The sequence below is a fragment of the Cherax quadricarinatus genome, chromosome 80, assembly GCF_038502225.1.
Source record: "Cherax quadricarinatus isolate ZL_2023a chromosome 80, ASM3850222v1, whole genome shotgun sequence".
NCBI classification, from domain to species: Eukaryota; Metazoa; Arthropoda; class Malacostraca; order Decapoda; family Parastacidae; genus Cherax; species Cherax quadricarinatus.
The window spans coordinates 12,047,485-12,066,030 of NC_091371.1; the positions used below are offsets into that span (position 1 = coordinate 12,047,485).

The following is an 18,546-nucleotide window of genomic DNA, read 5'->3' on the forward strand; positions in this document are numbered from 1 at the left end:
TAACTAGTTTGTATGATAGTAATACCAGTGACATAACTAGTTTGTATGATAGTAATACCAGTGACATAACTAGTTTGTATGATAGTAATACCAGTGACATAACTAGTTTGTATGATAGTAATACCAGTGACATAACTAGTTTGTATGAAAGTAATACCAGTGACATAACTAGTTTGTATGATAGTAATACCAGTGACATAACTAGTTTGTATGATAGTAATACCAGTGACATTATAACTACTTTGTATAATAATGTATGATAACTACTCTGTATGATAATATATGATAACTACTCTGTATGATAATGTATGATAACTACTCTGTATGATAATAATGTATGATAACTACTCTGTATGATAATAATGTATGATAACTACTCTGTATGATAATGTATGATAACTACTCTGTATGATAATAATGTATGATAACTACTCTGTATAACTACTCTGTATGATAATAATGTATAACTACTCTGTATGATAACTGTATGATAGTAATAACAATGTTGTGATAACTAGCTTTCATGATCCAAGGAAGTGTTGCGCTCCTCCCCTTCCTTGGATCAAATTTGATTACCTTATTACCTGAGCAGGTGAAGAACCGACAACAGGTGACGTCAGTGACATCACTTACATCAACAATCCTCTCCTTTCTTCGTCCTTCTCCCTTCCACCACCCCTCCTCTTCTCCCTTCTTTCCTCATCCTCATACTCCCTCCTACCTACCTTCTCTTCCTGCCTCTCCCTGAGCTCCACCTATCCCGTGATCGTCCTGGCGTCCCCTTGCCTCCCTCTCCCGTGATCGTCCTGGCGTCCCCTTGCCTCCCTCTCCCTCCCTCCCCAGTGGGAATCAATAGCAGTTCTCTCCTCCTTTCTGACACCAAATTTACATTCCAATATAACAAATGTTCATTTCAGTGTATCTCCGTACCTTTGTGTAGTTGTGTACCGCTGTATGTGTGCACATGTATCTCTGTATACCTCTATATATGTACACATGTATCATCGTGTACCTCCGTATCTGAGCACATATATATATGTGTACCTGTGTGTGTGTGTGCGTGTACTCACCTAGTTGTGACTGCAGGGGTCGATTCACAGCTCCTGGCCCCGCCTGTTCACTGGTAGCTACTAGATAACTCTTCCTGTGTGTGTACTCACCTAGTTGTGGTTGCAGGGGTCGAGTCACAGCTCCTGGCCCTGCCTCTTCACTGGCCGCTACTCGGTCACTCTTACCACTCCATGAGTCTTATCATACAGTACCACTACTAGTTCCCATTCACCTAGTTAGAGGAACTAGGCAATCACTGGTCCCAAGACACCTAGCAGGCAACTAGGCACACAGGAAGGGGTAATGGCGGTAGTATTGAGGAGAGTTAAACATAGGAGTAACACAAAAAATCTTACACCTGTGTCTTGAAAACACTAGGTGAGCCTAGTGCTAGGTGCTGAGACAAGCAGCAAGAAGCTAGGATACCCACCCTGCGCCGGAACTCCTGGGGGATGCCACCGGGCAGCCTGGCACACATCATCATGGCATCGTGCCACTGGGTGAAGCCTGAATCTCCTGGCAGCGGCGCCACCGAGAACCGCATCCTCGTGTCCTGGCCTGAAGGAGAGAGAGAGAGACGTGAGTGAGTACAAGGCAGTATATGAGTACATGTGACAGCGATTACAGAAAATATGAGTCCATCACTACACAGAGGTGGAAAAATGGAGAGAGAGAGAGAGAGAGAGAGAGAGAGAGAGAGAGAGAGAGAGAGAGAGAGAGAGAGAGGTGAGTACATGAGTGCATATGAGAGCACATCAGAGAAAATACGATTCCCTGAGTACATAAGAGTGGAAAATGAAGACAGCAGATCTTACAAACTACGTATCAGGTCATCTTCTGAGAAGTGGTGACAACAGTGAGAAGGACCTGGGAGTGAAAAATGTCAGATGATCTCGCCTTCAAAGACCACAACAATGTATCTACCGCATCTGCTAAAAAAAGTGATAGGATGGATAACGAGAACCTTCAAAACTAGGGACGCCAATCCTACGATTCTCTTCAAATAGCCTGTTCTCTCTAGGCTGGAATACTACTGTGCACTAACTGCCCCCTTCAAGGCAGGCGAAACTGCTGACCTGGAGAATGTACAAATAACTTTCACGGCACACATTACTGCGATAAAGCACTTAAATTACTGGGAACGGTTGAAGTCCCTTGATTTGTATTCCCTGGAACGCAAGCAAGAGAGATACATGATAATATACACATGGAAAATCCTAGAGGGATTAGTACCAAACTTGCACACGAAAATCACTCCCTATGAAAGCAAAAGACTCGGCAGGAGATGGAACATTCCCCCAATTAAAAGCAGGGGCGCCATGAGTACACTGAGACAACACAATAAGTGTCAGGGGCCCAAGACTGTTCAACTGCCTCCCAGCATAAATAAGGGGGATTACCAATAGACCCCTGACTGTCTTCAAGAAGGCACTGGACAGGCACCTAAAGTCAGTAACTGACCAGCCGGGTTGTAGTTCGTACGTCAGTTTGCGTGCGGCCAGCAGTATCAGCTTGGTTGACCAGACTCTGATCAACCACGAGGCCTGGTCTCAGACCGGGCCGTGGGGGCGTTGACCCCCGAAACCCTCTCCAGGTATACTCCAGGAGAGAGCAGGTAGGTGGAAACTACCAGTAACACAACACATCACGGAACGGGAAGGCCTTGAACCTATGATAAGGGAGTCCTGTGTACACCACCTATGTATGTATTTTATTAGAACCAGTTGGCCGAGTGGTTAGCGCACCGGCCTGCGAGTTTTAGGAATCACTTGGGTTCAAACCCCCCCCTTCCCTGCTTTGTTACAATCGTGCTAAGACGATTTTTTTTGAGTAATTCGATTGCTAACACACTCAGCTTACACACTGAGTCCCGGGGTTCGATCCCCGGTAGGGGTAGAAACATTAGGACGTGTTTCCTTAGACATCTGCGGTCCATATTCACCCATCAGTAAAATAGGTACCTGGGTGTTAGTGGACTGGTGTGGGTCGCATCCTGGGACAAAACTGACCTAATCTGTCCGAAATGCTCTGCATAACAAGCGGCTTTCTATATAGTAGTATGTCATTGATGTCAGCTATGGTCTGTATACGTTGTACATGTACTTGTAGAAATAAAGATTATAACGACCCTCGTGTTGTCTACAGGTTTCATACAACCTTAATAACCATCGTGTTGTCTACAAGTCTGTACACGTTGTACATTTACTTGTAGAAATATTATTATTATTACGTACAGGTTGGATAATTAAGTTTAAAGGCGTACTGAACACACGAGGGTCATTAATAAGGTCGCATGTCTCCACCAGCGTATATATTATACTCTGACACATACACCTCTGGGTGTGTATATGCTGTATATCGTAAAAAGACATTCTGGTCAACCCACCGTGATTGTCTCACATGTACATTGTTATGTCAAACTTTTATGGAGATTTTAACGAAAATATATATAAAGTTTTGTTGGATCTTACCACAACTTTCAATGCACTTTTACGAGACGTTTCTCAAGCATATATTAAAAACTAGGTAATTTCACTGCAGAATTTGGGGGAGACTTGATCCTTACATGAAAAGTATGTAAAAAATAAATTCCTTGGAATAAAATCGACTTTATTATTACTATTTTCCACAGCAGTATAGCAAAGAAACCAGAGATTATCGTCTCCTTCCTCGTATCACACCACTTTACCTGTCGTTCCCCAGTTGCTACAAAACCCTCACGTGCTTATCAACATATCTCCCAGTCTAGGCTTTCTGCTCACATCACACAGGGTATATACACAAGTGTATATCAGTGTATATACACAGAAGACTAATTCCTAATATAGGGACTACAATTTCTTGATGCTAGTGTAAACGTGTTGTTGACAGGTCTTAGCTGGTAGTCTTGAGTGCAGGATCTGCTTATGAACTAAGAGAGATAGAGTGAGAGAGAGCAAGCATCATGGCTGCAGGGCTCCAGACTGAGTGTAAACAACTTACAAAGAAGCCTTGGTGAAAAAGGCGGAATGCTGTCGACACAAGACATGAAAACGAGGCTAAACTGGCGGGGAGGCTGTCAATAATGCTCTCACGCACCGCCGTGAAGATGCTTATGTAAAAATTTAAACTAAGAGATGTAGGTATATATAAACACTGTGCTTATGTAAAATTTTAAACTAAGAGATGTAGGTATATATAAACACTGTGCTTATGTAAAAATTTAAACTAAGAGATGTAGGTATATATAAACACTGTGCTTATGTAAAAATTTAAACTAAGAGATGTAGGTATATATAAACACTGTAAGTATATGTGCATGCAGAGGTGTAAGTATATATACATGTGTGTGTATCTGTAAATACAGGGAATGTGGAAGTAAACAAAGTAATGTGTATGAATACGTGATTACAGGGGATGTGTGTAAATATATGTAAGGCAGTTTACAATCACGTGTTGGTGTAGTGGTTTACAAGACTAGACAGCAACCATCCAGAGAGACACTGCTACACTCTCGCCATACAAGTGTGAAACGGAAGCCTGGTAAACGTTAAGAACTCTGGCAGAAGTCAGGGTCTCAGGTTCATAAACACGTGAGATGGCATGTATATCTTACAAACTTTCATATACACTCAATGCACACACACACACACACACACACACACACACAGGATATAACGAGGTAGTCTGGAAGGCTTGTGTGGGAAGGTAAACAAGGTCAGACAAAGAGACTTGACACAAGAGAGAGGTGTGTTTGACGCGTGAAGACTATGATGATATCTACGATGGTTGGTATAATGATACCTATGATGGTTGGTATAATGATACCTAGGATGGTTGGTATAATGATACCTATGATGGTTGGTATGATGATACCTATGATGGTTGGTATAATGATACCTATGATTGTTGGTATAATGATACCTATGATGGATGGTATGATGATACCTATGATGGTTGGTATGATGATATCTATGATGGTTGGTATAATGATACCTATGATGGTTGGTATGATGATATCTATGATGGTTGGTATAATGATACCTATGATGGTTGGTATAATGATACCTATGATGGTTGGTATGATGATACCTATGATGGTTGGTATGATGATATCTACGATGGTTGGTATGATACCTATGATGGTTGGTATGATATCTATGATGGTTGGTATAATGATACCTATGATGGTTGGTATGATGATATCTACGATGGTTGGTATGATGATACCCATGATGGTTGGTATGATACCTATGATGGTTGGTATAATGATACCTATGATGGTTGGTATGATGATATCTATGATGGTTGGTATGATGATATCTACGATGGTTGGTATAATGATACCTATGATGGTTGGTATGATGATATCTATGATGGTTGGTATGATGATATCTATGATGGTTGGTATGATGATATCTATGATGGTTGGTATGATGATATCTACGATGGTTGGTATGATGATACCTATGATGGTTGGTATAATGATACCTATGATGGTTGGTATAATGATACCTATGATGGTTGGTATAATGATACCTATGATGGTTGGTATAATGATACCTATGATGGTTGGTATAATGATACCTATGATGGATGGTATGATGATACCTATGATGGTTGGTATAATGATACCTATGATGGATGGTATGATGACAGCTATGATGGATGGTATGATGACAGCTATGATAGAAGATAGGATGATAGGCATAATGAAAGGAATGATGACAGGTATGATAGGCATAATGAGTTATAACAGGTATAATGAAAGGTATGACATATATAATGAAAAAGTATGACAGCTACGCTGAAAAGTATGAGAGATATAACAAGAGTGACAAGTATAATGAAAGCTATGACATACAATGACAGGTACAATAACATATAATGACAGCACATTTGTATTTAAAGTGAGAGAGCGAGGTGAGGGACTGACCACCTCGTAGGAAGTCTGAGGGACTGACCACCTCGTAGGAAGTCTGAGGGACTGACCACCTCGTAGGAAGTCTGAGGGACTGACCACCTCGTAGGAAGTCTGAGGGACTGACCACCTCGTAGGAAGTCTGAGGGACTGACCACCTCATAGGAAGTCTGAGGGACTGACCACCTCGTAGGAAGTCTGAGGGACTGACCACCTGCACTGTCTCCAGTGTTACATTCACCTGTATTCAGCTGAAGAATCATCTTGTGCAGGCGATAAGTTGCGACAATAGAACTGGCCAAGTGTTGCACATATGTGTTATACTTCAACTTGTGGGTTGGTGCCGCTGATACAGCCACGACAGTGATGGTGGTAGAGTCATCGTATTGTAAGCTCTGTGCTTGCAGCCACAGGCATGCTATACGCATGAATCTAGCAGAAAGGCGGGGCCAGCAGCTAGGACTCGATCCTTGCAGCCACATATAGTGAGCTCCCACACGCACATACACACACACATACACACACATACACACATACACATACATACACACACATAAACACACACACACATACACACATACACACACACACACACACACACACATACACACACACACACACACACACATACATACACACACACACACACACTCGTGGAGGAGTCACGCGGTTTGAGCTCGTGTTTTGGTGGTAATTTCTGACTGTGCCATAAGGAATAGAGTGTGGGATATAGGCGTGTGCACGCATAAGAGTGCATGTAATCACTTAAGCCCCGAAAAAAGGAAATATAAGTGATCACAGAAAAGAAAACAAAGGAAATAGTGACTAAGTGTTTAGTGGGGGCCGTTGGAAGGGTGAACGGTTGTGTCATGCCTAAATAGTGTTGCCATAATAACGCAGTGGGGTATTTTGAAGAATAAGTGCGACTCAAGACCAGGGAGATAAGAGATATGTATAGATGTGTCAGTAAATACAGTGAGTGAAAAAATTAGATGAGCTAGAGACCACAGTGCCTACAGGAAGTTAGTGGAAAAATTACCGAGAAGCATCAAGCATTTTCATACTGGGACCCAGGAGGACGACATCATTACTCCACTGCCAGCGGCAAGTAATATTCTCCTAGTTTGAGTTGCATGGGGTCAGCACCAGTCTCTAGCTGGAAATTGGGGGTCACTCTCCTCGAGCTATCAGAATTAGAATAAGCAGCATTTACTGGCATTTAATAGAATTTATTGAGGCTTAGGAGAGTTAAGCAGTTAATGACAGATAGCCTAGTATGAGAGGTAGCCTAGCGAAGCCTAGCATACAGAATTGAACGTAATTTTAGGCACAAGATAGTACAGTGGGAACCAAGAGATTGGGTACATATGCAAAACATATGTAGTACATACGAGGGAAATAAGGACTGCTTACATAAACACACGCATACACACACACACACACACACACACACACACACACACACACACACACACACACACACACACACACACACACAGGATTTCACACCTTTATGTGAATTTACGTAATTTTAGGCACACAAGACAGTACAGTGGAAACCAAGAGATAGGGTACATATGCAAAACATATGTAGTACATACGTGGGGAATAAGGACTGCTTACATAAATGCATGCATACACACACACATACACGCACACTAGGTGAGAACAGGATCTGCTGTTAGGCACTTGAATAGCTGTAGCACACACACACACACACACACACACACACACACACACACACACACACACACACACACACACATATACAGGATTTCACACCTTTATGTGAATTGACCCTCTAACCCTTCCTTCTCTCTCCGTCTCTGTCTCTTTTCCTCTCTCTCTATTCTTCTCTCTCTCTTTCTGTCTCTTCCTCTCTCTCTCTTAATCTTTCTCTCCTTTCCTCTCTCTCTCTCTTCCTCTCTCTCCCTTTCTCTCTCTCTCTTCCTCTCTCTCTCTCTCCCTCCTACTCTCTCTTTTCCCTTCTCTCTCCCCTCTCTCCTATCTTTCCCTTCTCTCCTCTCACTCTCTCCCCCTTTTCCTTTTCACTCTCCCCCTCTCTCTCCTTCTACCTTTCCTCTCTCTCTCTCTCTCTCTCTCTCTCTCTCTTTCCTTTACTAAAAAAAAAAAATGGTTGGGACTCGTAGGAATCAGGGATCAGATGACAATGGTATTGGTAGGGAGGAATGGATAGAGGAGCAGTGGAGAAGGATGGAGCAAGAAAAGGAGAGAAAATTAGGAGAGCTTTCAGAAAAAAATGGAGAAAGAGCTCTCTGCAAAATGGGAAAAGAGGTTGGAGAAGGAGACGAAGAAATGGGAGGCACAAGTCGAAACTGCAGTAGACACGGTAAGGGTCCTAGAGTTTATGGTAAGCAGGCTGAAGCAAGTCTCAGGGGCAGTGACCAGAGAAGACACAGGATATGAAGCTGAGAGGATGAACAGGAAGGAGATATGAATTATGCTAAGGTCATATCAGCCTGCAAAGAAGGGTCAGGGAGTAAAAGGAAAGAGCAGCTGGATGCAGATAGAGGGGGAGATAAGTCGAATGCTAAGGCACAACCATGCTACCAAGAGCCACTGGAAAAATCAAGGGAGAAAATGACCATATACAGACAGGAACCAGAGTCACAGAGGGAGAGGCAATGGGAGGAGGAAAGGCCAAAATCAGTGTTTATCCATGGGCTTTGGGAGAGAGAGGAAAAGACACACACTGAAAGACGGCAGGAAGAAAGAAAGGAGATTGGGAAAATCATCACGGAAATAGGGGGAGAAGACATGAACGAGATTGTAAATTTTCAGAGAATAGGGGGGTACGTGAAGGGGAGAAACCGACCAATCAAGCTGATTCTCAGGACAGAAACAGTGAGGAACAGGATCCTCCAAGAGAAACCAAGGTTGAAAAACTCGGAAGAGTACAAGAAGGTGTTCCTAGACAGAGACAGAACACAGAGAGACAGCAGCTGAGGGAGAGGACAAAAAAGCGAAAGGAGATAGGAAAGGAAACAAGGATGGAACCAGCAGAGGTCAGTCAGAGCAGAACAGAGAAGCAAGGGCAAGCACACACACAACTATCCTCAGAACCCCACAACCTATCACACCATCCCAACACAAACTACAATCCATACCCACAGCTTCCACCCAACCCCAGTCATAGAATCCCACAGTATGCTACCAGGTCTCCCACCCCCACAGGCCCCCCAAACCACAGTATTGGAAAGGAAACTGAAGGTATGGTACACAAACGCTGATGGAATAAACAAACAAGCGGGAGGAGTGGCACGAAAGAGTCAAAGAGACATCACCGGACATCATAGCGCTCACAGAAACCAAGCTTACAGGTATGATAACAAATGCCATCTTTCCAACGGGATACCAGATCCTGAGGAAAGACAGAAGGAACAGGGGGGGGTGGAGGAGTGGCACTGCTGATCAAACACCGATGGAATTTTGATGAGCTGGAGAGAGGAGACAGCGGAGAAGAAAGTGATTACATAGCGGGAACGCTTCACTCTGGAGGTCCCAAGGTGGTAATTGCAGTGATGTATAATCCACCACAGAACAGCAGGAGACCAGAGAATGAGTATGACCAGAAAATAGAGCGAAGGTTGACACACTGGCTGCAGTGGCCAGAAGAGCTCATGCATGCAGGGCAAAGCTCCTGATTATGGGCGACTTTAACCACAAGGAGATCGACTGCGAGAACTTGGAGCCACATGGGGGCCAAGATACATGGAGGGCTAAGATGATGGAGGTGGTACTGGAAAACTTCATGTACCAACACGTAAGGGACACTACAAGAGAGAGAGGAGAGGATGAGCCAGCAAGGCTGGACTTAGTATTCACCTTGAGTAGTGCAGATATAGAGGACATCACATATGAAAGACCCCTTAGGGGAAGCGATCATGTGGTTTTAAGCTTCGAATACACAGTAGAGCTACAAGTGGAGAGAGAAGCAGGAAGGCCAGGACAAATGAAACCAAACTACAGGAATGGGGACTACATGGGAATGAGGAACTTCTTGAACGAGGTTCAGTGGGACAGAGAACTGGCAGGGAAGCCAGTTAATGAGATGATGGAATATGTAGCAACAATGTGCAAAGAGGCTGAAGAGAGGTTTGTACCCAATGGTAACAGGAATAATGAAAAAGCCAGGATGAGTCCATGGTTCACCCAAAGGTGCAAGGAGGCAAAAACCAAGTGTGCTAGGGAATGGAAGAAATATAGAAGGCAAAGGACCCAGGAGAATAAGGAAAGCAGTCGTAGAGCCAGAAACGAATATGCGCAGATAAGAAGGGAGGCCCAACGACAATATGAAAACGACATAGCAGCGAAAGCCAAATCTGACCCGAAGCTGTTATACCGCCACATCAGGAGGAAAACAACAGTCAAGGACCAGGTAATCAGGCTAAGGAAGGAGGAGAGACAACAAGAAATGACTATGAAGTATGTGAGGAACTCAACAAGAGATTCAAAGAAGTGTTCACAGAGGAGACAGAAGGGGCTCCAGAGGGACGGAGAGGTGTGGCACATCACCAGGTGCTGGACACGGTACACACAACCGAGGAAGAAATGAAGAGGCTTCTGAGTGAGCTAGATACCTCAAAGGCAATGAGGCCAGATAACATCTCCCCATGGGTCCTTCAATACATCTATCGAAACAGGGAGATTGCCTGAGGCATGGAAGACAGCAAATGTAGTCCCAATCTTTAAAAAAGGAGACAGACATGAAGCACTAAACTACAGACCAGTGTCACTGACATGTATAGCATGCAAAGTCATGGAGAAGATTGTCAGAAGAGTGGTGGAACATCTAGAAAGGAATGATCTCATCAACAGCACCCAACATGGTTTCAGGGACGGGAAATCCTGTGTCACAAACCTACTGGAGTTCTATGACATGGTGACAGCAGTAAGACAAGAGAGAGAGGGGTGGGTGGATTGCATTTTCTTGGACTGCAAGAAGGCGTTTGACACAGTTCCACACAAGAGATTAGTACAAAAACTGGAGGACCAAGAAAGGATAACAGGGAAGGCACTACAATGGATCAGGGAATATTTGTCAGGAAGACAGCAGCGAGTCATGGTACGTGGCGAGGTGTCAGAGTGGGCACCTGTGACCAGCGGGGTCCCACAGGGGTCAGTCTTAGGACCAGTGCTGTTTCTGGTATTTGTGAACGACATGACAGAAGGAATAAACTCTGAGGTGTCACTGTTTGCAGATGACGTGAAGTTGATGAGAAGAATTCATTCGATCGAAGACCAGGCAGAAATACAAAGGGATCTGGACAGGCTGCAGACCTGGTCCAGCAATTGGCTCCTGGAGTTCAATCCCACCAAGTGCAAAGAAGACCGCAGACGGAGTACAGTCTAGGGGGCCAGAGACTACAAACCTCACTCAAGGAAAAAGATCTTGGGGTGAGTATAACACCAGGCACATCTCCTGAAGCGCACATCAACCAAATAACTGCTGCAGCATATGGGCGCCTGGCAAACCTCAGAACAGCATTCCGACATCTTAATAAGGAGTCGTTCAGGACCCTGTACACCGTGTACGTTAATCCCATATTGGAGTATGCGGCACCAGTTTGGAACCTACACCTAGCCAAGCATGTAAAGAAACTAGAGAAAGCGCAAAGGTTTGCCACAAGACTAGTCCCAGAGCTAAGAGGTATGTCCTACGAGGAGAGGTTAAGGGAAATCAACCTGACGACACTGGAGGACAGGAGAGATAGGGGGGGACATGATAACGACTTACAAAATACTGAGAGGAATTGACAAGGTGGACAAAGACAGGATGTTCCAGAAATTGGACACAGTTGGAAGCTGAAGACACAGATGAATCACAGGGATGTTAGGAAGTATTTCTTCAGCCACAGAGTAGTCAGGAAGTGGAATAGTTTGGGAAGAGATGTAGTGGAGGCAGGGTCCATACATAGCTTTAAGCAGAGGTACGATAAAGCTCATGGTTCAGGGAGAGTGACCTAGTAGCGACCAGTGAAGAGGCGGGGCCAGGAGCTTGGACTCGACCCCTGCAACCTCAACTAGGTGAGTACAACTAGGTGAGTACATACACACACATACATAGACACACACATACACACACACATACACACACATACACACATACATACACACACATACACACATACATACACACACACACATACATACACACACACACACATACACACACACACATACATACACACACACACACACACACACACACACACACACACGTGGTGTTAGCGTACACCCACACACGCCTCTATCACCTTTAACCTGCAGACATTTGCAGTATCATGTGTTTCATACCAGTCTTCACCTCCACCCACCTTCACCACCCACTTACTCCACCCATCACCACCCACCTTCACCACCCACCTACATGGGGATCAATGCTACTACCCAGCTTACATCACCCAGGATCCCCTACATAGGACGCCACAATACTGCTGAAGGGCTCTTGATCCAAGGCAATAAAGCTTCACACTTACCATCACTCCCCACGTCAACACACACTAAGCTGATAATTGTTGCCAAACAAACGGATTATTTTAACAGAAACAATCGAGACAGAACATAATTGTCCATTTAAACCAGAAAATGCGCCTCAATGTTGAAAAAAAGATCACAATAAGTCTTGTAAGAGACTCGACAAGAATTTAATAAAAATATAACGAATTTTCAATATCTAGGATAATTTTAAAGACTACATTATAATATATATATATATATATATATATATATATATATATATGAGTAAAATTGTATCAGCTATAAATACTGTTAATATTAAATAGTATTAACTATCTGGATTATCAATTAGTAAGAGATGTTAATATTTTTGGCGTAAAAATAGTGAGAAAAGCGTCGAGTATTAGCGCGAAATATTGAGGTAATTACATGGCATTGCGAGAGAGAGAGAGAGAGAGAGAGAGAGAGAGAGAGAGAGAGAGAGAGAGAGAGAGAGATGGAGGAAGAATATATATACACGGCCCTCTATATTGTGCAAGTCAATCCCCAACACAATAACCCTGAGCCCCAACGACACAATCAACACACACACACACACACACACACACACACACACACACACACACATACACACAGCCAACAACACTCACAGCTTTAAGACCACATATGGCATATACCAGTAAGTGTTGGTCAAGGTAACCTAGACGTCAGGGGTCAAGTGCCTCGACCCCCGCAAGCACAACTGAGCCACTTCAACACTAAGAAAGTGACCCTTGGTCGTAAGGAAACCGGAAGAAGCTCATCTGCATACTTAACCATCCTTATAGCCTTATACAGGTGGCCACTTGGTATGCAATACTCCCCGTAAAACTCTGCCTTAAGTGCCCCACTTCGATCCCCACTCATGTACATAACCTATGTCACATGTCAAGGTATCTTATTGATGCAAATATGATACCAGATAATTAAGCGAATTTCCTAAATCTGCTTGTAATAGACAAGTGAACTGTAGATATAAATCCAGATGTAGTCCTGTTAGCCCCTTTTAGGGCCTAGTTCCTAGGCCTTTTGTGTATCTATATGCTCTTGCGCTACCATCCACAGGATGGATACGGGGTACACAATAAACTAGCCACTACCATCCACAGGATGGATATGGGGCGCACAATAAACTAGCCACTACCATCCACAGGATGGATACGGGGTACACAATAAACTAGCCACTGCCATCCACAGGATGGATATGGGGTACACAATAAACTAGCCACTAGCATCCACAGGATGGATATGGGGTGCACAATAAACTAGCCACTACCATCCACAGGATGGATATGGGGTGCACAATAAACTAGCCACTACCATCCACAGGATGGATATGGGGTGCACAATAAACTAGCCACTACCATCCACAGGATGGATATGGGGTGCACAATAAACTAGCCACTACCATCCACAGGATGGATATGGGGTACACAATAAACTAGCCACTACCATCCACAGGATGGATATGGGGTGCACAATAAACTAGCCACTACCATCCACAGGATGGATATGGGGTGCACAATAAACTAGCCACTACCATCCACAGGATGGATATGGGGTGCACAATAAACTAGCCACTACCATCCACAGGATGGATATGGGGTACACAATAAACTAGCCACTACCATCCATAGGATGGATATGGGGTGCACAATAAACTAGCCACTACCATCCACAGGATGGATATGGGGTGCACAATAAACTAGCCACTACCATCCACAGGATGGATATGGGGTACACAATAAACTAGCCACTACCATCCACAGGATGGATACGGGGTACACAAACTAGCCACTACCATCCACAGGATGGATATGGGGTGCACAATAAACTAGCCACTACCATCCACAGGATGGATATGGGGTGCACAATAAACTAGCCACTACCATCCACAGGATGGATATGGGGTGCACAATAAACTAGCCACTACCATCCACAGGATGGATATGGGCTGCACAATAAACTAGCCACTACCATCCACAGGATGGATATGGGGTGCACAAACTAGCCACTACCATCCACAGGATGGATACGGGGTACACAAACTAGGCACTACCATCCACAGGATGGATACGGGGTACACAAACTAGCCACTACCATCCACAGGATGGATACGGGGTACACAAACTAGCCACTACCATCCACAGGATGGATACGGGGTACACAAACTAGCCACTACCATCCACAGGATGGATACGGGGTACACAAACTAGCCATTACCATCCACAGGATGGATACGGGGTACACAAACTAGCCACTACCATCCACCGGATGGATACGGGGTACACAAACTAGCCACTACCATCCACAGGATGGATATGGGGTGCACAAAACCCTGGCAGTTTCGGTGGCAAAATTTAATCTAACAAGAAGAAACCATTTCAGGGCAAACAAAGCCAAAGGTGACCATCACAGTCGCAGAGTCAGTCTTAAACTGTCATGATCAATGTGAAAACGTTAAAATGGCCGCCAGATTCCATCCTGGATCAAAATACCAACAACCGTGAAGACCAGAACCACCTGTTACTGGAACAACCTTACTGTCCACAACCTCTTAAATAATACATGTATTTCTAATGAGTGTTTCGAAGAATATAAATAACAAAAAGGCACAATACCGTGACTGGAACGATACACAAATAACCCGCACATAAAAGAGAGAAGCTTACGACGACGTTTCGGTCCGACTTGGACCATTGACAAAGTCACACTACTATTACTACCTCCACCTCTTCCTGCCTATATATAGCCGTCCTGCTCCACCTCTGTTAGTGTGACTTTGTCAATGGTCCAAGTCGGACCGAATCGTCGTCGTAAGCTTCTCTCTTTTATGTGCGGGTTATTTGTGTATGTTTCGAAGAAGTCAGTTTAGACATACACAATTTCATGCACATGATGTTAGACTACATATACATAATCTCATACAAATGTAGGCACAGAAGGCACTACTTATGCAGTTGTTACGAGGAAGGGTTTTGTAAAGATATTAGATTATTTTCTGGAGTTCTGGGATGAATCTCATGAAGTATTTTAGCGTGCAATTAAGATCGCCACTTACTGGCAACCGAGGTAGTGGAGCAATGTTTATCCTAGTTATCCTTCTAGTATACAGAGAAAACGTTTTAATTACAACTAGGATACAAAATCCAACAAATATAAAAAATTACGATCTTTAATGATAAAATATTTAATCACAATACTCTCTTCTTCTCTCCTTAAATTATATTCAAAAGTACTTTAGTATTTTAATATTGTAAGTACAATTATCTTACTTTAATGTAACTCCTGAAGAATTTATATATACATAATTTCAATGGAAATATCACATTATACATATAATGACGGATTATAAGACATTTAAATAATGGTCCTAAATCTCAAATTCAATCCAAAAGATTGCATAAGATTATCTCTTCTAACAATGAAATGGAATAATGACCATCACTAAAGACCTTTCTACAGAAAGTCAATAGATCGACACCATGCCTAACCCTTCTAGGGTAGGGTAGGTGCCTGAGTCCGAGCCTTTAGCTCATAAGACTGTCATTCCCATTTGCCCCCTTGGGGCGGGGATGGCAGACCAGAGAGGCCTAGCTTGTGGCTAGGCCTGGGGACAGTTGGTCCCAAAGATGAGGAGGTACTTGTGCCTCCTCCCATGGGAGACTTAGGTCTCAGACACTCCCTAAAGAGGGAGCCAAGGCCGGGCCACCACTTGGACAAGGCCCGGGCTCGGAGAATACCGGCGAATCTTTAATAATAATAAAGTCAATAATAGTGGCTCAATACTGATACTGCAAACTACGTTTAATCGTGGTTATGCACAACGACAATATCATTATTCTATAATAAAGGAGACATAAGACAAATGTCTCAAAGACTTATACCTCAAAAGACAGCACAATGATCGAGTCTATAAATAACTCAGTCTTCCAACAATACACTCAGTAGGAGAAACTTGAAGAACAGGAGGAGAATGAGGTAATCAGTCCCTCAACCTTGAGTCGATGTGTTCAGTCCAAGATCGATGGACTGAACACATCGACTCAAGGTTGAGGGACTGATTACCTCATTCTCCTCCTGTTCTTCAAGTTTCTCCTACGTATGGACTGATGAAGCCACTGTATGGCGAAACGTTTTCCTCAATAAAGATACCCAAGAGTTGCATATGTGTCTAATTTATCAACATGTCGGTTCTCTGAACCATTCATCTACAGTACACTCAGTAAACTAGGAGTCACCTCAAACTCTGTTTCTCGAAGAAACATGAAACTTTACCAAGCAACCAGAGGATAGATATATGTTGTGTACTCAGTGCTGGACCAGGGAGTAGACTACTTGAATCCGAGTCTGTTAACCTGACATCAGGTCAGATCACGCGACTCCGTCCGCAGTACCCTTAAACCAGTTAACCGTAGTTAACCTGATGGTTTCCCCACCATCAGTTGTTTGTTCTCTTAATATCATAAAAAAAACAGATCCTTTGTATTTACATTAATCATAATAGTAATAATAATACTAATACTAATACTAATAATAATGGAAACAATTATAGTACCATGGTAAATTAAGACATATGTGCAACAAACCATATCACGGGCGGGGATAGAACCCGCGATCAGAGAGTCTCAAAACTCCAGACCGTCGCGTTAGCCACTGGACCAGCTAGCCACAATAAGATTCGTCCATCTAGGTATATCTCTACACCATAGGAAGGTTAGCATAGGAACCACTGTGACCACGAATGCACAAATGCTGGAGATTCGTCTGTAAAAACTTGCATTTGTGGTCACAGTGGTGCCTATGCTAACCTTCCTATGGTGTAGAATTATACTTAATTGGACGAATCTTACTGTGGCTAGCTGGTCCAGTGGCTAACGCGACGGTCTGGTGTTTTGAGACTCTCTGATCGCGGGTTCTATCCCCGCCCGTGGTATGGTTTGTTTGCAATTGTGTCATTACGATTTCGTGAGATATGTGCAACATCTGGGTATCTTTATTGTAGACGTTTCGCCATCCAGTGGCTTTATCAATACAAATTCCAGGACATAACTCGAAGACAGTAGAACTATATACAAAAGATGAGGTAATCAGTCCCTCAACCTTGGAGTTGTGCGAGGAGCACCGTAGTCGTGGAGATTCTGAAGCATAAGCTATACGTCCCATTTCCACCTGTTAGTATATAGGCGCCAGGCTCCTTGCTTCTGCTTCAGAACCTCCACGACTACGGTGCTCTTCGCACCAACTCCAAGGTTGAGGGACTGATTACCTCATCTTTTGTATATAGTTCTACTGTCTTCGAGTTATGTCCTGGAATTTGTATTGATAAAGCCACTGGATGGCGAAACGTCTACAATAAAGATACCCAGATGTTGCACATGTGCCTTAAGTTCACTTTGTTGGTATTGTATACCATTCTTGTACAGTACCATGGTAACTGCAGTGACACAAAATAATATAAAGCCGAACATCTTCATTTTAGCTATTAATGACGATTTTCACGACATAATATTAAGTGAGAATTACATTCTCTGACAGTATCTAACTATTACATTGTGTCCTATTCCCAGAGTGTAACACAATGTAATGGAAGAAATCACAATAAAACACGTGACTGCCAATATGAAAAAAATACCACTGTGAAAACGAGAAAACCTGAAGGCTTTCATGTGCTGACACACACATCTTCATGTGTCAGCACATGACAGCACTCAGGTTAAATTTCCTATTTTCACTGGTGCGTTTTTCATGCATGGCATTTCCAGGTAACTAATCATACGACTTGCATGTTAGTTAAATCTAGAACTAGTGGTAGTATTATAATCATGGGGAGCGTTAAACCCGTTGGATTATATAGTGCCTGTGTGGGGGGAGATGGAACGTATTCAGGCTCAATTCAGGGAACTGGAGCACAGATCCAGTTCCCTAGATCAAGAGCCCTTCACCAGCGTCAAGGAACCTCCTTTGAGGGGAGTAGTAATAGTAGCTTGTGTTACTGCAGTCTCACAAGTACAGACAGGCCTCGCTTTATTGCTCACTTAATAGTACATAATAGTGCAAACATGTTATCAGACTTT

At 43.4% G+C, this 18,546-nt stretch overlaps 1 protein-coding gene across 3 annotated transcripts in view; it reads right to left on the reverse strand.

Moving 5' to 3' along the window:
- Positions 1-18,546, reverse strand: part of LOC128702441 (serine-rich adhesin for platelets) — a 405,069-nt gene that overhangs the window by 124,552 nt on the left and 261,971 nt on the right. For all 3 annotated transcript variants that reach the window (XM_070102124.1, XM_070102126.1, XM_070102125.1), the window contains one exon: positions 1,481-1,608. In XM_070102124.1, the coding sequence (XP_069958225.1) occupies positions 1,481-1,608 (128 nt within the window). The remainder of the gene's footprint in view (positions 1-1,480; positions 1,609-18,546) is intronic.